Here is a 24,939-nt window from a genome sequence, read left to right on the forward strand (position 1 = left end):
CTTTACTGCTGCCAGCAGGTCACTTGCCCCTAAATGACCCCTCATTGTAGTGGTATTTCACATAGAGGAATTAAGGCATGAAGCAATAAGAGAGCATGTGAATATAAAAATATTTACTCCAAGCTTGAAGTCGCCTCTATGAATCAGAGCTGAGTTGCGACAGACTGAGGCCTTTCACCTCTCTTGTACAACTCTTCCCACTAATAGCTTTTCCATCTGGGCCACTTTTCCTCTCGGACAAGCAAAGACTCAGGAAAGCCCCCCTTCCTGGAGTCTTCTCAAACAAGACACATGTGTAAAAACTCTCTTTTTGTGCAGTCAGTTGACTTTTTTTGTACACGTGAGAACCATGGACCTCAAGCCAACCCAAGTTGGGTTTCATAATAAACTAGTAAAGTACACTGTAAAAAATGTTTGTAGAAATTACAGTAAATCGCTGTCAAACTGTGTCAAAAAAAGGGCGTAAAATTAAAAATTGAATATCACCGTAGTAGACGCTTTTAATGACCGTAAATCAAGGAATAGAACAAATTTCTAAACTGTAGAAAACAGTTTTTTTCATGTAAAATTAAAGAAGAAATACCACAACGTCAATAAAACTCAGTCTAAATACGATTTTTTTTGCTGATATTTACATTTAAATTTACAGTTGAAAACCCTCTCACTGTATTTTTTACGGTGAAGTTCTGGCAACCACAGCTGCCGGTATTTTACCGTAAATTAAACAGATTTTTTTTTTACAGTGTAGCTATTCTTTTGGGATGGATGTTTTTTCATCTAACCAAGTTTTGGGGTCAGTGTGTTAGAGGGAGAGGGTAGAATATGTCGTTTATAAGTTTATCAGACATTTAGTCTGAAGCATGCCCACAGCAATCTTTGTCACTTCCCTTGTTTGGTTGAAAGTTTTGTCAGTCTGGATTTCCTTGCTTACCCAACTCACAATGTTCAGCTGTATGTTCAATTTCTGCCTCGTCTGAAAATGAAACAAGACTTTTTATGGCCATGGTGAAAAACTAACATATTTCATACACATGCACATGCTTTCTATGACAAATGTCAGTAAGATAAAAAAGCATGATTTGTTGCTAGAAACGATGGGTTTATATTTGTACATCTTTAATCAACCCATTTAATCCCACCGGTCACAATAGTCAGCTGTTCTCAACCTTGGGGTCGGGACCCCAATTGGGGTCGCGAGATGATTTCTGGGGGTCGCCAAATCATTTTGGAAGTCAGCTCTGTCTCCACTGTGTTAAAGTGTTCATGTGTTAATGTGTTTTTGGTCATTTAATGTCTTTTTTTTGTCATTTTGTGTCTTTTTTTGGTCATTTTGTGTCTTTTTTGGTCATTTTGTGTTTTTTTGTCATTTTGTGTCTTTTTTTTTGTCATTTTGTGTCTTTTTTGGTCATTTTGTGAATTTTTAGGCCATTTTGTGTCTTTTTTTGATCATTTTGTGTCTTTTTTTAATCATTTTGTGGTCAATTTGTGTCTTTTTTGGTCATTTTGTGTCTTTTTTTGGTCATTTTGTGTCTTTTTTTGGTCAATTTGTGTCTTTTTTTTAATCATTTTGTGGTCAATTTGTGTCTTTTTTTGTCATTTTGTTTCCTTTTTTTTTTTTTTTGGGGTCATCCGAACTGTGCGTGTGAGATTGTGTTCAGTGAGCGGGGGGGGGGGGGTCCGCGGACAACATGCATGTTAAATTTGGGGTCGTGACTCAATGGATGTTTTTTATCTAACCAAGTTTTGGGGTCAGTGTGTTAGAGGGAGAGGGTAGAATATCTCGTTTATAAGTTTATCAGACATTTAGTCTGAAGCATGCCCACAGCAATCTTTGTCTCTTCCCTTGTTTGGTTGAAAGTTTTGTCAGTCTGGATTTCCTCACAATGTTCGGCTCAACCTTGTTATTTTGCATGTCTGCCACCGAGTCGTGTCTTGTATATCCAGCAAATCCAGACAAGGTCACCATCACCACATTTCCACTCATTATCATGTTCCATGATACAGTTTTATATCCTCTGCAGTCCAGACCTGGTTGCCTCTGACCAGAGTGATTAATGTGGTTATCTTTGGGAGAAAATAGCAGAGGGTAGAGAGACTGATGTTGGTACCTTTCACTCCGCAGCCCTCTGCCCTTCCCTGGAGGCAAACGCCAATTTAGAAAACCCTACTTACTCATTATTGTATATGAGAGGAGTCTCTGCCGGCCCATCTGTAGAGCAAAGCAACGTTCCCCCCCCCAACCAGCCAGACTGAGCTCCCTCCCCTCAGCATACACGTAGCACAAGAATGTGGGTTTGGTCTATTGGAGAGGAAAATGGTTATTTAATCCCTGCAAATAGCCTGAGAGGAAGGGCTCCGGGCTGGTTTCTGACAGCCCCACACTGCCTGCTAGTTTACAGACCACTGACTGACAGACAGGACTCTCTATGTTAATACTGATTAACACAGACTTTCTACTGGTCTGTTGCGAGGTGAGAAGCAGAGAAGCATGGTGAGACCTGAAGAACCCATCACACAGGCTGAAGAAATAGGTCAACTTTTATTTTCTCCAAATGAAAACATGAAAAAGGAGAACAACCTAGCAAGAACACAGTACTTCTTACACAGCTCCACCACTTCTGGTCCTCCTTCTCTCTCATTGCACTCACATATAAACCATGAGAGCCTTGCCAGTTCAGTCAGGTCAGCACTGTAGAGCAGCTGTTCTCAACCTTGGGGTCGGGACCCCAATTGGGGTCGCGAGATGATTTCTGGGGGTCGCCAAATAATTTTGGAAGTCAGCTCTGTCTCCACTGTGTTAAAGTGTTCATGTGTTAATGTGTTTTAATGTTTTTGGTCGTTTTGTGTTGTTTTTTTTAGTCATTTTGTGTCTTTTCTGGTCATTTTTTGTCTTTTTTTTGGTCATTTTGTTTCTTTTTTTGGTAATTTATTTTCTTTTTTGGGTTATTTTGTTTCTTTTTTTTGGTCATTTTGTGTCTTTTTTGGTTAATTTGTGTCTTTTTTGTCATTTTGTGTCTTTTTTTGGTAATTTTGTTTCCTTTTTGGTCATTTTGTGTCTTTTTTGGTCAATTTGTGTCTTTTTTTGGTCATTTTGTGTCTTTTCTGGCCATTTTGTGTCTTTTTTTGTAATTTTGTTTACTTTTTTGGGTCATTTTGTTTCTTTTTCAAAAAGGTTGAGAGCTACTGCTGTAGAGGAAGTTGACAAGAAACAACAAATATATGTGGTTTTCTTTCACACAAAAAAGACAACAAAATGACACAAAATGACCAGAAAAGACACAAAATGACCATAAAAAGGCACAAAAAATGACCAAAAAAGACACAAAAAAAGACATCAAAAGACACAAAATGACCCAAATTGTTACGCTAAACACACAAGACACTAATAAAATAGAGTCCCACTAGAATAAAAACCAGAGTTGATGACAGGATCACACACAATCACAAGATCTCTTTTTGGTTCAAAATGTTGATCCAGTAAGTCAGAAAAAAGTCTCCTGTGGCTCAGTTGGTAGAGCGGGTCATCTTATAATCGGAGGGTTGGTGGTTCGATCCCCGACCATGGCAGCCTACATGTTGAAGTATCCTTGAGCAAGATACTGAACCCCAGATTGCTCCCAATGTTGCGTTCATAGGTGTGAGAATGAATTCCCAATGGTGGCAGGTGGCACCGTTTAGGGTAGCCTCTGCCACCAGTATGAATGTGTGGGTGAATGAGCGTAGTGTGTAGTGTAAAGCGCTTTGGATAAAAGCGCTATATAAGTGCACTCCATTCACCAGAATAATAAAAAAATCTATTTTTATTAGGTCATATAGGCGAGGTTGTGCTGAAAAAAAATATCTCCCAACATGGCATTTAAAAATGTTTAAGGATTCAAAAATGGACAGAATAGCCCCAGACTCCATAGAGTTAATCCTCCTACTGCACGTGTCCTCTCAATGTTGTTTTTTCCTCCAGTGACTGATGCTTTCCAGCCACACATGTTGCACGTGGAACCGTGGAACACCCTTTGGATTTCAAAGCTTGAAACAGTTGTAGGGCAGCCGGTCATGGTGTTAAGCCTTAATAGAATGATTGGCTGTAAAAATGTTTAGGATTAAAAGCACCCGTGAAAAGATTTACAGGCAGCACACACAGATCTGAGCAGGGGGCTTTGGTTTTTTTATTGCATGTTATGTAACACAGGAAATACTGTTTCTAGACAGCTGTAATGCCTGTTTACATCCTATACATTAGCAGAGGTCTGCCTCGTCTGGAAATGAAAATACAAGACTTTTTATGGCCATGGTGAAAAAGTAATATATTTCATACATATGCACATGCTTTCTATGACAAATAGATAAGCAAGAATGATTTGTTCCTAGAAACGATGGGTTTATATTTGTACGTCTTTAATTAACCCATTTTATCCCACCGGTCACAATAGTCAGCTATTCTCAACCTTGGGGTCGGGACCCCAATTGGGGTCGCAAGATGATTTCTGGGGGTCACCAAATCATTTTGGAAGTCAGCTCTGTCTCCACTGTGTTAAAGTGTTCATGTGTTATTGTATTTTTGGTCACTTTTTTGGTCATTTTGTGTCTTTTTTGGTAATTTTGTGTCTTTTTTAGGTCATTTTGTGTCTTTTAAGGCCATTTTGTATCTTTTTTTGATCATTTTGTGTTGTTTGTTTATCATTTTGTGGTCAATTTGTGTCTTTTTTGTGTCTTTTTTGGTCATTTTCTGTCTTTTCTGGTCATTTTCTGTCTTTTTTGGTCATTTTGTTTCCTTTTTTTGGTCATTTTGTTTCTTTTTCGGGTGATCTACTGAGAACTACTGACAGTAGTGACCATAAAAATATGTCTTAGTTATAAGGCTCTATTCCTGCAGAATATGTCAAACAAAGCCAATGGATGTTCTCCTCCTCCCACTCTAAGGGAGATCACATGGGAAATATCCAAAAGTAAAAATGTTACAATAAAGTAACAATGTTGAGTTAGACCGATAACTGCTTTTTGGTTGTTTGCTCTATGTATTGTCTTCTCGGTATTCATATTGCTATAGTTGTATATTTGATAATGTAGGACAAAGTCACACTAGAATGTTATTGTAGTCTATAAATCAAATAAAAAATTAAAAAATACTTTATTTATCCCCGAGGGTAAATTCAGTTAGTCTGGTAACATCCTGATGGGTAAATGGTAGATACAACATCTTATCCCACCACTCACTATTGTGACCCAACATAAAACACACTTTTTCATCTAATTTTTCCATGAAAGTCTTTTAAACTAATGGTTGATTATTTCAATAATAGGAGTACTAATGACACATGATTTGGATATTTTCATGTCTGGGAAAAAATTTAGGATTAAATAGGTTAAAATGTGTTCCTTGACGTGTGTGCACTTTCTCTTTTTGTTCCCCAGAACCTTGATATTCAAGTAGAGGACGTGCGCATACGAGCCATCCTGTCGTCGTACCGTAAGCGAATCCCGGTAACCGAGGGCTACGTGGAGGTCAAAGATGGCGGCAAATGGAAACAGATCTGTAACGCAGAGTGGACCCAGCTCAACGCCAGAGTCATCTGTGGCATGTTTGGCTTCCCCGGGGAGAGGAAGTACAATGCCAGAGTCTACAAGTGAGTACACTGCAAAAAAAGAAAAGTTGGGTGAACTCAAAATTTCAAGGCAACAAACTTCGATAAAATTTTAAGTTGGACAATGAAACTAAATATTTTAAGTTTTGTTTTTGAGTTTGCTCAACTCTGAATTTCTCTGGTACGATTGTAACGCCGCTTTGAAATGTCAGCTAATGTTGTAACCACAATTTTGAGTTAGCATTGATACGCTAATGGCTACTCTTGTAGCTGTAACAAGCAGAGCCGCTAGCATCAGTTAGCCGCCAGCATCAGTTAGCCGCTAGCATCGGTTAGCCGCTAGCATCACTTAGCCACTTAATTTCACCGATTTCCCGAATTTCCCAACAAAGAAATAAGAGTTATCAGAACTATTGTCCCTTGTTGTGAACCCCAACTTAAAGATATAAGTAACAACAACTCACCAACTTGTTTTTGAGCAGACAACTGGCTTCCTTTGTTGTGCTAACTTACATTATTGCCCTAAATGTCAATAATTTATATTTCCAAGTTTTACCAACTTAAATCACTGTTTTAGCCCAAAAAATACAAGTTGGCTTTTTTGCAGTGTATTGGACTACTGTATGTGTGGTCTTGGGTAACTCAAAGAGCAGAGGAGTATTTAGGGTTTGATTCAAGAGTGGCCACCAAAATTCATGGTATCATGAGGTATTTTGAAAAGTTGTGGCCGTGCAATTGAATGCTTGGAGTCAGTGGAGGTTTTGTTGGATAATGTGCCTCTGGGCAGGTCGCAGATGGTCAACTCTGATCTTTTTTTCCATATTTCTTTACCACACCCTCAAATTGGTAGCTGTATGTTAACATGCATACAAATACTAGGGCTGTGCCCAGATCAGTTTCCAAGTCAACTCTGAATACCAGAGTTATGGCTGCTTAACTTTATTCATAGAGAAAGACAAAAGACTCAGTATTATTGCTGATGTTTTTTTTTCTTTAATACACTTTACTTAATGATTATTAGAAATATGTTATTCCTGGCCACTCAGTTACAATACAGAACAGCACCATCAGCCACTCCACACTAAGCCCTAGTAAAACCATACTTCTCTTCCTACACTGCAAAAAAAGAAAAGTTGGGTGAACTCAAAATTTCAAGGCAACAAACTTCGATAAAATTTTAAGTTGGACAATTAAACTAAATATTTTAAGTTTTGTTTTTGAATTTGCTCAACTCTGAATTCAGATTTTTGTCAACTCAACTGTAAGTTGTACTAACTTATAGTTTTACATTGTAATAACTTTTAATCCTTACTTCTGCTAACTTCTGCAATGTGCTGAATTGGCACGATTGTAACGCCGCTATGAAATGTCAGCTAATGTTGCGACCACAATTTTGAGTTAGCATTGATACGCTAATGGCTACTCTTAAGCTGTGATAAGCAGCGCCGCTAGCATCAGTTAGCCGCTAGCATCAGTTAGCCGCTAGCATCAGTTAGCCGCTAGCGTCAGTTAGCCGCTAGCATCAGTTAGCCGCTAGCTTTCGCTAATGACCGAATTTCACCGATTTCCCGCATTTCCCAACAAAGAAATAAGAGTTATCAGAACTATTGTCCCTTGTTGTGAACCCCAACTTAAAGATATAAGTAACAACAACTCACCAACTTGTTTTTGAGCAGACAACTGACTTCCTTTTTTGTGCTAACTTACATTATTGCCCTTAATGTCAATAATTTATATTTCCAAGTTTTACCAACTTAAATCACTGTTTTAGGCCAAAAAATACAAGTTGGCTTTTTTGCAGTGTACATTTGGCTTCACTTTCCTTTATTTGCAGGTTATATAAACATATATTGTAGATAATTAGAAAAATCAGAAAATCGGAAATACTAATACAGAGGGGAAATTGCTTTTTGTTGCAGTTGCTGTGTAGAAGAATCAGTGTTGGGCACGTTTCTAAATATTACAGTATATTTCTGTTAGAGATATGGTGTTCAGTACATTTAACAGTGAGGAAAAGTATTTTTACAAAAAATAAATGCAAAAATTACAGTGATGGCTTGTATATATATTACAGTATATTTTGCTACAAACACGGTGCCAGTGTATTTTACAGTGGAGTAATGTATTTTTCCCCCCAAAAAATGTAAAAAAAATACTGTTTTGGCACACGATAATTCTACTCAAAGAATTGTCACTAGCACTTATTGATGCACTAATTTTTATTGCACTATACATTGATTGTTTGCTTTTACTCTTCCTGTAAGTCGCTTTGGATAAAAGCGTCTGCTAAATGACTAAATGTAAATATACAATTACAGAGTTTAGTTGTTACTGAAACTGAACTAACCCATTCATCATTTTACGGTCTTTTACTGTCACGGTTTAGCAGTTTTTCACTGTAAAATCCATCTAAAATCTCTCATTTTTTACAGTGATCAAACATGGTCCATTTGGTTGAATGCTGCGACCATTTAAAGGGTTAATAATATATTGAATAACCTCAGATTGCACATGTTCCAATGTGTGCATCAGATGCTTGGCATAACAGCTCCTCATGCACTAAAACCCGCCATGACTCCTTTACATCCGACATCAGAACATTCCACAAAGCTGTCGTAATGTGCGAGGCAGCACTGAGGATTTAAACATTGCTTTCATGAGGAAGCTTGCAACCAAACGGCCACAGGTTAATCACGGCCTACCATAAAATTTCTAGCACTCAAGTTAACCTTGAGTTTACTGTCTGAGCCTGGGCTGGAAGTTTCCTCTGCATTAAGTCACCACAGCAGATCACCACAGCTCCCTAACTTTCCATCCAGCTACATGATACGTGTCCTTTTACATGCTGTCATTTAACATTTAACTGGTGCACTTTGATGCACAACATATTGACCCCCCTTCTAATGTACAACATGGTCAAATTTAAATTACTTGCATTCATTTCCCATGTTATTTAATGCTTGCTGTGTGTTTCTGTCTCTATCTTTTGATATCAACTTATTTTATGATTGACTATTTCAAGTATTCTTTAAATATCTTGATTTTTGATAACAACAGATCATTATTTCCATTTTGCTTCTCATACTTTATGAAGAAACAAAGTTTTTGTATTATTACATAGCTAAATACTTGGCTAAGTAACTTGCCAAGCTCACTACTTAGCCAAGAAGTTAGCTTAGTAGTTGGCTTAGCAAGCTACTTAGCTAAATACTTAGCCAAGAAGATAGCTCAGTAGTTAGCTTAGCAAGCTACTTAGCTAAATACTTAGCCAAGAAGATAGCTTAGTAGTTAGCTTAGCAAGCTACTTAGCTAAATACTTAGCCAAGAAGATAGCTTGGTAGTTAGCTTAACAAGCTACTTAGCTAAAAAATGGATATGGGTAATTTTTGACCTATGTTGTGCATTAGAAGAGTAGTGACACAAAAAGGGATTTTATTAAAAAATTAATAAAGGAAACATAAAAAGTAGGATGTATGATGACCAAAAACAAACTAATTGAGGAAAACCTGGAATACTGAATGATGAAAATAATTAATTGCAAAGACATACAACATAAAAACTCTGTCGGGTCACTTTAGACCATGTTGTGTATCAAAGGGTTAAAAACAGCAGACACAGAGCAGAGCACTGCCACAGATCAATATCCTGAGTTTGCATCCATGTTGATGCTCCCTTGTAGCTTAGCTTTATTCAAAATCAGTTTGAGAATACTGGATTTAAATTAAAATGTCTAAATATTGATATGAAGAAGTTGTGATTCCCTATAATGTGTGTGTGCAGTAGAGTTTGTGCCACATCCTGTGCATTGGGGTTGTTTTTATTTGCAACTAATCTTAAATAATCAACTGTGCAACAATTTATCTTTTTTTTTTAATACTTTAATGCAAGGCTTCTTACTTTCACAAACATAATCAGTCATTTCGTTTTCTTTACAATATTGTACCTTGCATTTTTCCCCCTGTTTTTTCAAGGTATATATTCACCAAGTAAATAACAAAACATAGGGTAAACAGACAAACATATATACAAGGCAAACTGGTATTCCCCAAATGAGGATCTCCAAGAAAAGGAATAAACAACAAACTAACGACACAAAAAAAAAAAAACTATTTATCTTGAGATGAAAAAGTGTTTAACCCAGAATATTATTCAAGTGATAATTCATATTTTAATGACTATTATGACCTCCACCAAGAAAGTCATCTTTTCTGTTCGGTTTATTTGTTTGTCAGCAGGATTATGGAAAATCTACTGACCCAATGTTCATGAAACTTGGCATGAGCCAAGGTAGAAATCAGTCATCTGGAAGCAGATCCAAATCAGATACAACAAGTATTTTTCACATTCACTGATGTTGTGAATGGCCTTAATGGAGGTCTGCACTCAGATTGCCATTCTAGATAATTATAGTGATGACGCAATTTCATAAAGTTGAAAGACTTGTAAGAGAGAAGAAAGAGTCAAATTGTCCAAATTGTTATTTTTAAAATGCAGAAGAATTACTTAAGATAACCTGTTACATTACTTTTCATTATTAAAAGTCACTTCAGCACTGGTGGCTGTGCCATCAAGTCTAGATTTATAGGGAACAACAGATCATTGCTTTCATTCCATGTCATTAACATTTTCAAGTCCTTCTTTAAAAAGACAGACTACATGATATCAAGTGTGACATGACTGCTATATTTTTGTACAACACTAAATCAGTATGGTCTTATTTTCAATTTCTTCAGTCCTGCTTTTGATTTCAATCATTAAAAAACGGATTGCTGATATGGATCAGTTTTTGAGTCAGAATTGATAATGGTGACCTGTATTAATTACTCAGCCAAGCTCTGTCAGAGCTGCCTCTAAAAACAACTAGTCTAGGCGCTCAAACCTCTCATTCTGCATTTAACACGCATATAAACAGAAAATGAGAAGTTGCTGTATAAAAAGTGATAAATGTACAGATTGGATGAATTTACTGACCTAAGCATCCAGTGACTGCATATATAGTAGCATTCCAGGAGACATATTTCTCTATGTCTCCCTGTAGGGGCTGAAATATGTGCCACCAGAAACTGAATTTGAATAATTTATATTTGAATTTGAATTGCTTAACTTGAATAATTGCATTAAAAAACTGAATTTGAATCACATGAATTCCACTGAACATTCAATTGAGTTCCAAACTAATAACTTCAAATTACAATTCAGATTCAGTTTTTTCAAAGCAATGATTCAAATTGAAATATACAAATTCAAATTTTGTGATTCCAATTCATTTTTTAATGCAATTATTCAAATTAAGCAATTCAGATTCAAATATAAATAATTCAAATTCAGTTTCTGGTGGCACATATTTCGGCCCATATCCCTGTAGCTACAGTACAAGTCATTGACTGAACATAACATGACAAGAACTGAGGAGAAATTGATAATAAAGCTTCTATCTAACTCACAGTAAGACAGCAAACTAGCCCCCAAAATGTTAACACAATGGATCACTTCTGGGAAAGTATTCAAAGAGTAACCTTGACAAAAAATTGACACATGTAAAATCAATGGAATTCACCTTTATTCACTCCTCAAACAAAGCACCAATTAAAACAAAATAACCTTTAACTGCTAAAATACTTTTTTTTCTAAAATACTTTATTGCAAGGCTTCTTACTTTCACAAACATATTAATTTCGTTTTCTTTACAATATTGTACCTTGCATTTTTTTCCTATTTTTTCAAGGTATATATTCACAAAATAAATAACAAAACATAGGGTAAACAGACAAACATATAAACAAGGTTAACTGGTATTTCCCAAATGAGGATCTCCAAGAAAAGGAATAAACTACAAACTAATGACAACAAAAGTATGGGATAAGTATTCATAGAGTAACCTTGACAAAAAAATTGACACATGTAAAATCAATGGAATTCACCTTTATTTAATGGCCCACCTTGGTGGCATTGCCATTAATTTCAAGTAAAAAGTTAGTAAAGTTAAACTGTATTAAAAGTAGAGAAACACATATGGAGTATGAATGTGTTTTAAACTAATTTTAAAATGAGATTTTAGTTAGAAGTCAGCTTTCAAAGCCTCGGGACCACCAGTTTATTCAATCTTCTCTCCATTTGAACAGCACTGATATGCAACACAGCTGTGTTCAAATTGCATTTGAGGAGATAGTGGAGCCGATCCTCTGGCTGTGGCTCCAACATTAGCTTTGGCTAGCTTCCAGTCTGCAGCTCCCCTCTCACCAGCTCCCAAACCAGAAAACTAATTCTGCTTGTCCCATTTTAATCCTTTTCTCTTTTTTTATTTACACTTCAGACATGAGACACAAGGCTAGGACACGCTCTGCAAACGAGGCTCATTTGATACATAATCTGGTCTCACTCTGATATGTGGAGGAGGAGATTAGCACCCAGCAGGCCTGGAAGAGTGTCATTAACCCCAGTTTGTTCAAGATCATACGAGTGTGAAGTCTCCAGCTGTTAGTTTTTGGTATTAACTAGACCAGCTATTCTCAACCTTGGGATTGGGACCCCAATTGGGGTCGCGAGATGATTTCTGGGGGTCGCCAAATCATTTTGGAATTCAGCTCTGTCTCCACTGTGTTAAAGTGTTCATGTGATAATGTGTTTTAGTCTTTTTGGTCATTGTGTGGTTTTTTTTTTTGTAATTTTGGGTCTTTTTTGGTCATTTTGTGCCTTTTTTGGGTCATTTTGTGTCTTTTTTTGGTCATTGTGTCTTTTTTTAAGTCATTTTGTGTATTTTTTTTGGTAATTTTGTTTCTTTTTTGGGTCATTTTGTGTCTTTATTGGTCATTTTGTGTCTTTTTTGCTCATTTTGTTTCTTTTTTGATCATTTTGTGGTCAATTTGTGTCTTTTTTGGTCATTTTGTTTCTTTTTTGGTCATTGTGTCTTTTTTTAGTCATTTTGTGTCTTTTTTTGGTCATTTTGTTTCTTTTTTTGGTCATTGTGTCTTTTTTTTAGTCATTTTGTGTCTTTTTTGGTAATTTTGTGTCTTTATTGGTCATTTTGTGTCTTTTTTGCTCAATTTGTGTCTTTTTTGATCATTTTGTGGTCCATTCGTCGCGACTCAAAAAGGTTGAGAACTACTGAACTAGACAATATGTTAATGTCTTGTCTAGTTTCATAAAACATTGTGATGCTCTAATAATTCTACTCCAAATCTTGGTAAATCTGTGTTTGTTGAACAGCAGATTTAATGTGGATCAGTTGCTGAAGTGCCTTCACATTCTGCCCCCCTTTTCAGAGGGGTGGGGGTCAGGGGATATTTAGGGGGAGATAGCAGGTCAGATAAAACATACAACATGGAGGTTATGTACATCTGAAAGCTGGGAACCTGAATATTCATTTGATAAATTTTGATAAAAAATTGTGATGCGTATCTCATGCTTATGTATCTCAAGTTGCTGCGGTGATTTTTTTAGGTTGATGCCATTTGTTACACAGATTTGGTGCTAAATTATTTGACACCAACCTTGAGGTAAAATCTATGCTGTGACTTGGTATGAAAAGACATTTTTGTTGGAATTACATTTTTCAGTGAATGGACAGAGAGTGCTTCTGTTCTGAAACTTCTGAGAAACTCCCTTATTGTAAGTCTATCTAGGAACGGCATACATCCTATGTAAATAACATATAAATAAATAAATATTAAATAAAATAGGCAATATACTGCATGACAAAAATGGCATGCTTTTTGCCTCAAACTGCACAGACATGTCTGTAAAGGGCAGACTTGTGTTTACCCGTAGAACCCATTTTCAGTCAGACATCTTGAGGTCAAAGGTCAATGGCCAGATTTAGCCTGACTGCATTATTTAACCACAGCCTCTGAAGGAAAAAAATCAACCCGGTTCTGTCAGAACCAAGGTTATAATAGTTTTGGATTTTTCATTAGTTTTAGTTTTAATTTCGTTGTGAATTTTTGTTTTCAAATTCAGTTAGTTTTAGTTAGTTTTTAGAGTGAGTTTTCTAGTTTTAGTTTAGTTTTTAGTTTTTGAAAATGCTTAGTTTTAGTTTAGTTTTTATTAGTTTTAGTGTTAGTTTTAGTTTTTTTGTAATGGGCTATGTGTTGGCTGCCAGATTCAAAGAGGTCATAATAAATTTAGCCTTTATTTCCTTTGGTTTATCATCTCAGCCCCAATAAGGTTATTATCAGAATCAGAATCAGAATCATCTCTTACAGCTCCAGGTGTTTTGAATTTTGGTTCTAGTGTAAACATCCCAGTCTCAGTAAACATATTCACCATGTGTTGCATGTTCAAATAGAAACAGTGAATTATGAATGAAAAAAGTTGACAAAAACGAAAACTAAGGACTTTTCACTATAATTTTAGTTAGTTTTAGTTAGTTTTGTAACCACAAAAAACAGTTTCAGTTAGTGATCGTTTTTTTAAAAACTCTAGTTTTTATTTTTATTTCAGTTAACGAAAATTTTTCAATTTTTCTTTTTTCAATTCTAGTTTTCGTTATTTCGTCAGTTTTCGTTAACTATAATAACCTTGGTCAGAACCCTAACGGGTTAATGAAATCCTAGTTTCCCATCCACTCACATATTTCAGAGTACATGCTTGAAATGTGAGTAAAGTTATATCGACACATTAAAAATGTTTGTCTATTTACATGTGCTACTGACCCCAGCAGATATAAATCTAATATCCACCCTCTTTCAGCTCATTAGTATCTAAATGCTCTACTTTATTCACAAACTAGCAGCTAACTTTGTGTGTCAGTCGTGCTGGAAAAGTTTTCTACAAGCTTCTTGGCTACACACCTGCCTACTACAGCTGAAAGTGAGGGTGGGTTGGATTACACTAAACCCACCATTAAAGGGGACCTGTAATTTCACTAACTATTGTTTTTACTGCCTGTGTCTGCAAATACATTTGGGCATCAACCTTGCCTAGCAACCATAGACTGTATATAAATAATGGACGTAGTCACCGTGACGTCACCCATTGGTTTGTGGCCCGTTGGAAGCAACGAGTTCAGCGTTACACTCGTCTCCATCTTGTTTCTGATACGGGGAGCAGACCATAATTGGACTGTGGAGGAGGAGAGGGATCTGATCACTGACTACAGCCTCTCTACACCTCAACCTGACTGAGAGAAGCTGCTGCTAATTCATGTTAGCATTAGCTGGAGCATTATCTGGGATGTTAGCTTTGGCTAGCAATAAAACAAAAACAAAATGTATCTTTCTTACCTCAGAAAACTGAGCAGCGACTCCTTGGAGTGTCTGTTAGTCCAACCAAACACTGAACAAGACATTTAATGAACAAAACGTTCAAATAAACTGTCATTAAGTGAAAATACAGTGAAAGGGTCAAAGACCAAACCACTAAACATCCTTTTTTATATCTATATAACGTTATTTATAATTTTATTGACATGTTGCCGTGGATACGCATTGTTCTGCTTCTCTCCTGATGACGGCTCGCCTTGTCAGTGACCTGTCAATCAAAGGTAGCCCCGCCCCAAATCATACGATTCTTTATCTTCTATTTTCTTCTAAATGGGGCCATTATTAGAGCTATTGACATCAAATTGTCTTGAAGATAATTTTTAACTAGCGATTGAGACCATAGTGTTTCAATCGCTAGTTAAGTGATTTCTGAGGTAACAAATCAAGTGAGAAGTTTTCACATTTTGCACTGAAATGAATGGGCAGATTTTCTTGCAGCCAAACTTAGCACCCCCTGCTGGAATTTTCGGTGGATTGCAGGCTTTATGCACTTCCTGGTTTTCTCCGTGCTCAGACACGGAGATTGCCGCCTGGTTAAAACAAAATGCCCCTTAACTGCTTGAATACTTAATGAGTCTCCTTCCCTTCTTCTCCATCTGTCCAGGATGTTTGCTCGCCGGAGAAAGCCCACATACTGGGACTTCTCGGTCAACTGCACTGGCAATGAAGCCCATTTGTCCAGCTGTAAACTGGGCCAGACTGCAGCTCTGAAGTCCAATGAGAGCTGTGCTGGAGGGCTGCCTGTGGTGGTGAGCTGCGTACCCGGCAGAGACTTTGCCCCGACGTCCATGACAGGATTCAGGAAGGCCTTCAGACAAGAGGTAAGGTCTATTCTACAGTACATTTAGAATACACACACCTGTAGGGTTGGCAGTGGCCAGTGTTTAATCAGAGGGGCACATTGGCACATGAAAAAATGGCAAAGATGATATTTAAGCATTCAAAGTCTTTGAATGGCTTGAAAAAGACACAAAATGACCAAAAAAGACACAAAATAAGAAGACACAATAACAAAAAAAACCCACAGAAGACATAAAAATGACAAAAAAAAGACACAAAATGACCAAAAAAAAATACACATAATAACTAAAAAAAAGACACATAAATGACACCAATGACAAAAAAGACAAAATGACCAAAAAAGACACAAAATGAGAAGACAGAATAACCAAAAAATAACCCACAGAAGACAAAAAAAGACACAAAATGACAAAAAAAGACACAAAATAACTAAAACAGACACAAAAAGACACATAAATGACACCAATGACAAAAAAGACACAAAGTGAATAAAAAAGACACAACAACAGACAAAAATATTACCCAAAAAAGACACAAATGACCAAAACAAAAAACACAAAATGACTTACAAAAACACGTAAAGACGAAAAGGATTCAAAAATGGACAAAATAGCCCAATAAGACTCCATAGAGTTAAACTATTATACAATTCTGGGTTCCTTTTGTGTACACTGAGATATTGTTTGAACATTGATTACTTTATCAAGGACTTTTCCTCGAAGAAGGCCAGGATAGAGCCGGTGGTTTAAGTGAGTAGTTTCTAGGACTGTATCCGGTATCTGAGTACTCGGCATCTGCACTGCAAAAAAGCCAACTTGTATTTTTTGGCCTAAAACAGTGATTTAAGTTGGTAAAACTTGGAAATATAAATTATTGACATTTAGGGCAATAATGTAAGTTAGCACAACAAAGGAAGCCAGTTGTCTGCTCAAAAACAAGTTGGTGAGTTGTTGTTACTTATATCTTTAAGTTGGTGTTCACAACAAGGGACAATAGTTCTGATAACTCTTATTTCTTTGTTGGGAAATGCAGGAAAGTGGTGAAATTCGGTCATTAGCGAAAGCTAGCGGCTAACTGATGCTAGCGGCTAACTGATGCTAGCGGTGCTGCTTGTTACAGCTACAAGAGTAGCCATTAGCGTATCAATGCTAACTCAAAATTGTGGTCGCAACATTAGCTGACATTTCATAGCGGCGTTACAATCGTGCCAATTCAGCACATTGCAGAAGTTAGCAGAAGTAAGGATTAAAAGTTATTACAATGTAAAATTATAAGTTCAAAAATCTGAATTCAGAGTTGAACAAACGCAAAAACAAAACTTAAAATATTTAGTTTAATTGTCCAACTAACTCATTCTGGGAAAATAACACTTTTCAGTCACCAACATTTATGTAAACTTATTAACTCTATGCTTATGTATACTGACACTGTGTATACTGGGGGTATCGATACTTTTGAAAATGAGTATCGTATCCGGATACAATGTTTGAGTATCGATACTTTTGACAACACTACACACCTGACTAATGATACTTTTTGTACTTAATTTTACGTTTGTCCTTCACCTATGCTGCCCTAACTGCAGTAACTACGCAAAAGGTAAAACTGAGAAAAAAGGAGTTCATTTTTAGTTATAACTCAATTTTGACCAAAAATATAGTTACTGCAGTTAGACTTTGTAGGACAGAATAAAGACTTGGGCTTTTTCTGTTCTTATCAGACATGACTGAGAATTAAACTATCAGTACACTAGAAAAATACTTGTCCTTGTATAATGAGCCTCTAACAGTTTTTACTGTCTTCTTCCAGTAGCAAATTAATATTATGAGTGATGTGTATGGATGGAGTCATAAAGAGGAGTCACTGAAATGGTAAACAGAGCTGATATAAGAAATATCTGCTCTGGTTCACTTCAGTTCACTGGCTCTAACAGAGAGGGAGGGCCACTCCGTGTTTGGTTAGACATCCAGCCAACACTTCCTTTAGACACTCAGTGTCACTTTGTGAACTGCAGCTGTGGCTGTTTTCGACATTTCTCATCAAAATGAATTATCATCTTCTGGGGAATTTAAAGATGACATGATGTCCTGAAATTCTTGGAACAGGGGAAGGAAAAACATAAATCTCCAGGAAGCAACACCAAAGTTAGCTAACTTTTATTCCTCTCAGAGCATGAAACTATGGGCCAGAGTCAGTAAAGCTCCATCATTAGAGCAGTTTTTACACATTTGACACATTTGCAGTTAAAAAACTGCACACAGAAAATCTGGAAAATCAAGACATGGCACAAAGGAGCCCTCCAAAAGAACACTGTGCACTTGAAAAGGTTAGATGGAGTTCATTAGTTCATTATTGTAATTTACAATCTGTTAAATGTTCTCTACTGAAACTTGCCGTGCAAAGTCTTAATATCACATGTGAGTTTATTTTTCTTACGCATTCTTCCCATCTTATGAAACAAAAAAACAAATGTTCATTTTAATTGTTTGCTATGCCACGTCTTGCGCAAGTAGCACAAATAAACACAGATGATCTAATTCATCAGGTCACCCAAATGAAAAGCATACGTAAATAATTAATGTTGAATGTTTTAATTTACAGACTAGCCCATCTCTACTTTGAGGCTAAATGCTGATTTCTGCTTCTGCAACGTTTTTCTGCAGCATGTTCTGACTCTGGCTGCTCCGTAGTTTCAGCTCTCAGTCTACCGTGTGTGTGTGTGTGTATGTGTGTTGCTTGCTGCTTTGCTTCTCCAGTTCTCTCTTTCTGCAAGATTATTTATTTTTACACCTTATCCCCCCTCATGTCATTCAGCCACACACATCCACTGATTTTATGGTCAATAGAGGAGCTGCTGGGGGTCTCTGGGGGCTCCGCTGCCCCCCGGCTCGTAGCCAGATCACCGTGGTTACAGCAGCGAGCGGTAGCGGGGCTAGTTGGTAGATTAGGCTTTGGCCAAATCCTGTCGGAAGCATTAAGGCTAAAACATCCTTTTTGGTGGTGAAACAGGAGTTTAAAGTCAAGCGTTGTTCTTCTTTTAAAATCAACTTCCGCTCTAAACTATTTAAAACACCATCTACAGATAAAGAGAGCTTCGCGTCTGCTGCAGCCATGTTGGATCCGTAAGAAAACTACAAAACTACAAGCTTCCATCTGTCCAGTAGTACGTGTCATCGTCTTGACAGACCGTCCCTCCCCGTTCTGTGATTGGATCCCTAAAACAGGGATAAGAAACCTCTCTGGTTTCCAGACTGCCTGCAGGTTCGAAATGAAATTCGAGGCAGTATGGGTATACCCAGGCTAGCAACTTGACATATTTCATGCTCAAATGCATGTATAACAGTATAAAAAGGAATAAAAAAAGCAAAAAAAAACAAAAAAAACACTTACTGTGATTTTTTTTTTCAGTGCAAGAACAGCAGACCAACATTAATTGCAAGAAGTAATTTTGAGCACTTTTACACTGCACTTTTAAGATTGTTGAAGCCTGTTTTTTACCTGTGAGGAGACAGCAGTCTCTGACCATATATAACAATCAAAACAGGCTTATCAAACATGATGAATCACCACAAACATGAGAGGTCCAGTAGCAGAAGAGATTAGCTGTGGACATGCACACACACAAACAGGCAGCCAAATGTATAATCCCTTCAGGCTTTGGTCTGAGGGAGATATCTATCTCAAATATGCTTTTGTTATTTTGGGATGAATCTGCCAGTATAGTGTCAGCTATAATTACGTTAAAATAAATCTACTATGTGGCCACAAGTGTGTGGACATACTGTTGGCTTGTGTTGATCTGGGGTTGTTGAATCAATTAGTTGTCAGCACTGTTAATTGGAGAGCGTTTCAGTCATATAACTTGTCAGAAATCATCTTCTGATGATGTGTAGTCTTTTCTTCCACATGATTTCATTTAATTTCCTATGCAGCTGTTCATCAGCTGTGCATTACACACATTTAGTTTGGGGATGTTGTTGATTGTTTGGGCAAGAAATCTCATCACAAGATAAGGAAAACATGATGTTTTTCACTATAGTGGGCTTCCAACTTTGTGGCAACAGGTTTACCCTGTCTGGAAACCCATCCAACACCTTTTGGATCTATTGGAAAGACCGCTGGCGGATTTTAATTTAATTATTTTTTTAACTTTATTGTTGAAGCTCATTGATGCTCTCTGCAGCCATGTTCTTATATCTGGTGGAAAGCCTGAAACCAGAAGAGTGGAGGGTACACTGTAAAAAATGTCTGTAGATTTCACGGTAAAAAAACTACTAAACCATGACAGTAAAAGACGTAAAATGATAAATGGGTTAATTCAGTTTCAGTAACAATGAAACACCGTAAATGTATGTATCAGCCAAAACAGTATTTTTTTTTTTACAGTTTTTTTTTTTTTTTAAATACATTACTCCAAAGTAAAATGTAATGGCACTGTGTTTGTAGCAAAAAATATACTGTAATATATATACAAGCAATCATTTTTGCATTCATTTTTTGTAAAAATACTTTTCCTCACTGTTAAATGTACTAAACACCATATCTCTAACAGAAATATACTGTAATATTTAATGGTAAAATCTTTAATTCATGCAGCATTTATAAAGTATTTTCCTGTCAATCATATGACAGAACAGTGTTTGTTTTGATGGAAAAACGTTTTATTTTTTACGGTAAAATATGGAATAAAGTGGATATCTTTTTTGTTTCAACAATTTGTATTGATTTTTAACAGTGAATTAACAAACAGACGCACAAACAATAATAATAATTACAAAATAATAACTGTATATTAAAAAAATACATATATATACACACACACATATATATATATGTATATATATATATTTTTTTTTCAAATAAATAAATAAATAAATAAAAAAAACTTGTGCATCTTACGTATGCACATATATATATATATATATACATACATACATGTAAACAAAAGAATAAAATAAAATAAAATAAACAAATAAAAATTTTTAAAAAATGTATAAAATGTAAATCTAATACAGGAAATCAACAGTGCCAATATAATTTTACGGTAATATTACAAAAAGTTGCACCGTATTTTTTCCGGTAAAGTTCTGGCAACCACAGCTGCTGGTTTTTACCATTAAAACAACAGGGTTCTTTTACAGTGTATGTTCCAGTAGCAGCAGATTAATGCCCATGGTTGTTGAGTGAGCTGTTCTGCAGTCATATGTGGCTGTATACTTGGGCGTATGTGTGCAAAGTAATTACATTTACATATGCCTGAGGTTCAAAGACACTTTTTGCCATCAAGTGTATAGCATTTTGATTTTGTAATAGAGAAACTTTTATTTTTGGTAAAAACTTTTCTTCACTTGACTCCCTAATGGCTCCACAGGTGCTGTTCTCTTCCTACACTGCAAAAAAAGAAGTCAAAATTTCAAGGCAACAAACTTCGATACATTTTTAAGTTGGACAATTAAACTAAATATTTTAAGTTTTGTTTTTGAGTTTGCTCAACTCTGAATTCAGATTTTTGTCAACTCAACTGTAAATTGTACTAACTTATAATTTTACATTGTAATAACTTTTAATCCTTACTTCTGCTAACTTCTGTAATGTGCTGAATTGGCACGATTGTAACGCCGCTATGAAATGTCAGCTAATGTTGTGACCACAATTTTGAGTTAGCATTGATACGCTAATGGCTACTCTTGTAGCTGTAACAAGCAGCGCCGCTAGCATCAGTTAGCCGCTAGCATCAGTTAACCACTAGCATCAGTTAGCCGCTAGCTTTCGCTGATGACCAAATTTCCCAACAAAGAAATAAGAGTTATCAGAACTATTGTCCCTTGTTGTGAACCCCAACTTAAAGATATAAGTAACAACAACTCACCAACTTGTTTTTGAGCAGACAACTGGCTTCCTTTGTTGTGCTAACTTACATTATTGCCCTAAATGTCAGTCATTCATATGTCCAAGTTTTACCAACTTAAATCACTGTTTTAGCCCAAAAAATACAAATTTTTTGCAGTGTAATTCTGACCTTTGACCTCCCCAAAGGATAAAAGAAGGAGTTTTTCTCAACCACACCCATAGCAGACTAAAATAGGCTTTATTTTGTCTGAAAGTGTCTGAGGATATGAAACTCCCTCAGCCTAAAAACAAGTTTCACATCAACAGCAGCGCTCAAAAATAGAGGCAAGGAAGCATTTAAAAAGGCTTTAAGAAAAATGTAGATATACAAATTTAACAGCAGTTTGGAACAGCACTTGCTGTTTTTAGCACTTTGACAACATGGGTCAAAAGTGACCCGATATGTATGAGTTTTTAATGTTCTATATCTTTGCAATAAATTATTTTCATCATTCAGTATTCCAGCTTTTCCTCAATTAGTTTGTTTTTGATCATCATACATCCTAATTTTATGTTTTCCTTTTTCCCTTTTTGTGTCACTACTCTTCTAATGCACAACATGGGTGAAAAATGACCCATGTCCATTTTTTAGCTAAGTAGCTTGCTAAGCTAACTACTTAGCTAACTTGTTTTTGAGCAGACAACTGGCTTCCTTTGTTGTGCTAACTTACATTATTGCCCTAAATGTCAGTAATTTATATTTCCAAGTTTTACCAACTTAAATCACTGTTTTAGGCCAAAAAATACACATTTTTTGCAGTGTAATTCTGACCTTTGACCTCCCCAAAGGATAAAAGAAGGAGTTTTTCTCAACCACACCCATAGCAGACTAAAATAGGCTTTATTTTGTCTGAAAGTGTCTGAGGAGATGAAACTCCCTCAGTCTAAAAACAAGTTTCACATCAACAGCAGCTGAGCTGATGTGAGTCTGTCTGTGACTCCGTCCACATTCCAGTGTGAGGTTTGAGCTTGTCTGCTCTCTGTCACGTCCCAGCTGAGCTCAGGCTGGGAGCGACGTGCCTGCTATCACATCTTATATCTACATCTTCAAGAAGTCTGCTGACTCTAAGGAATTTTATCCTGAAAGCAGATATTAACAATTTGAAAACAAGCAAAGCTGACACCTCCAGGGTGGTAAACACTTTTCAAAAATAGAGGCAAGGAAGCATTTAAAAAGGCTTTAAGAAAAATGTAGATATACAAATTTAACAGCAGTTTGGAACAGCACTTACTGTTTTTATCACTTTATTAACCCTTTTATGCACAACATGGTCTAAAGTGACCTGATATGTAAAAGTTTTTATGTTCTATATCTTTGCAAATTATTTTCATCATTCAGTATTCCAGGTTTTCCTCAATTAGTTTGTTTTTGTATCATCATACATCCTAATTTTATGTTTTCCTTTATTATTTTTTAATAAAATCCCTTTTTGTGTCACTACTCTTCTAATGCACAACATGGGTGAAAAATGACCAATATCCATTTTTTAGCTAAGTACCTTGCTAAGCTAACTACTTAGCTAACTTCTTGGCTAAGTATTTAGCTAAGTAGCTTGCTAAGCTAACTACTTAGCTAACTTCTTGGCTAAGTATTTAGCTAAGTAGCTTGCTAAGCTAACTACTTAGCTAACTTCTTGGCTAAGTATTTACCGTAGCTAAGTAGCTTGCTAAACAGAATGTTTTCATTTTTCTTATGAGACTGCTTTACTATTTATACACTCAAATTACTTTTATCTGTTGATTTTTATGTCTGTTTTAAGTTGCCTTTGTAAAGCACTTTGTAACCTATTTTTTAAAAGTGCTCTACAAATAAAGATTATTATTATTATTATTATTATTATTATTATTAGTAGTAGTAGTAGTAGTAGTAGTAATAAATATGAAATACTGAATTTCAGTAACAATTTTGAATGTTTCTGTGTGGATTCAGTTCATATTTTACTATTTTATAATCAAGCTTTTATCTCTTAAACAATCATACATTCCTGAATAAATTGTAGTTGATGTATTTTTTATTATTATGAGTAATTAAACATATATGTTAAAGTATGTATGTATTATTATAAGTAGTTAAAATAGTCTTCAGTCATGCTTTATTTCAAAACAAAATATATGAAAGGCTTAACTCTACTCTGGATACCATTTTTTTTATATCTTTGGATTATTATGAATGATAAACAATAATGTTTTGCCAGTATGTGGAGGATGTATACAGTGGGAGTAAGGATTGTAATACAGAGCGCACACATTAAGATGTGTGGCCTTTACTTTGTAAATACCAATAGCAGTATGTCAGACTTAACTGCTTCTAATGTGTTTACTTGTAAAATTAAACACTTCCCGTTTATCCAAACTGTTAATGCAAGAAGCGCATTAATAGCATGTTCTATAAACATGAAGCCACCCAGTCTGCCGCCACAGATTATCATCTCACAGAAGGAAAAGTTCACGCTCCAAAACTTTTACCTGGCTCTATTATTTTTCAAAGAACCAGAATAAACAAAAAAATGTGGTTTTAGAGTTTGAACACCTCAGCTTTAACAGTGATGTGTTTTATAATGTCTCCCTTTTTCCTCCTCAGCAACCGTTGGTGCGTCTCCGTGGCGGGGCCATCGTAGGCGAGGGCCGAGTGGAGGTGTTGAAGAACGGAGAGTGGGGAACCATCTGTGATGATAACTGGAGCCTGCTGTCGGCCACCGTGGTGTGTCGAGAGCTGGGCCTCGGGACGGCCATAGAGGCCCTGTCTGGAGGCCGCCTGGGACAAGGTATCAGCTTTTACATTTTAGCTGTTTTTATGCAAAGACAGGTTGCACATTTGGATCTAGAGGCATTTTGAATGGCCTGCATTTATTGATTAATTAATATTACAGTTTTTGATTTTACATTTTGTCTTTATTGTGTGTGGGGGGGAAATGTAATTGTGTAATTATCAGACCACCATTACATTCTTCATCTCGCACACCCCCTAGCGGCAGCTCATGCACCACACTTTGTGAATCCCTGGCTTAGGATGTTGAATAATTAAACATATCAGAATTAGGTTTACAGCAGGAGTCCATTTATCTTCCTCAAGGAACAGTCTACGTTATTGTACCTCCAAAGGGCTAATTATTGGTTCTCAACTAACTGTGTACATTTTTGAGGGCCAAAAAGGTTCAAACAGTAATCAAAATGTTTCCTAGAGCAGTGATTCCCAACAGGGGGTCCCGACCCCCCCAGGGGGGCGCCAAAGATCCACAGAGGGTCGCGAAGCCCTCTTGATTTTAAGGGGTGTAATAAATCTAATGTGTTAAATATAGATGAGTCAGCATTTAATTTATTAGTGGGACAAAAACAACTAAATAAGGGCTACATTAAACGTTTATTAATTTATTTAAATAGAAAAATCACTTTAGAAAAGTTTAAAAATA

The 24,939-nt window shown here is 36.2% G+C and overlaps 1 protein-coding gene across 1 annotated transcript in view; it reads left to right on the top strand.

Annotated features, from left to right (window-relative positions):
- Positions 1-24,939, top strand: part of loxl2b (lysyl oxidase-like 2b) — an 85,730-nt gene that overhangs the window by 34,803 nt on the left and 25,988 nt on the right. Inside the window, exons 4-6 of the mRNA XM_059338074.1 lie at positions 5,410-5,621; positions 15,444-15,660; positions 24,111-24,294. Of these exons, the coding sequence (XP_059194057.1) occupies positions 5,410-5,621; positions 15,444-15,660; positions 24,111-24,294 (613 nt within the window). The remainder of the gene's footprint in view (positions 1-5,409; positions 5,622-15,443; positions 15,661-24,110; positions 24,295-24,939) is intronic.

This window comes from Centropristis striata, chromosome 7 (genome assembly GCF_030273125.1).
Source record: "Centropristis striata isolate RG_2023a ecotype Rhode Island chromosome 7, C.striata_1.0, whole genome shotgun sequence".
In the NCBI taxonomy this organism is placed as follows: domain Eukaryota; kingdom Metazoa; phylum Chordata; class Actinopteri; order Perciformes; family Serranidae; genus Centropristis; species Centropristis striata.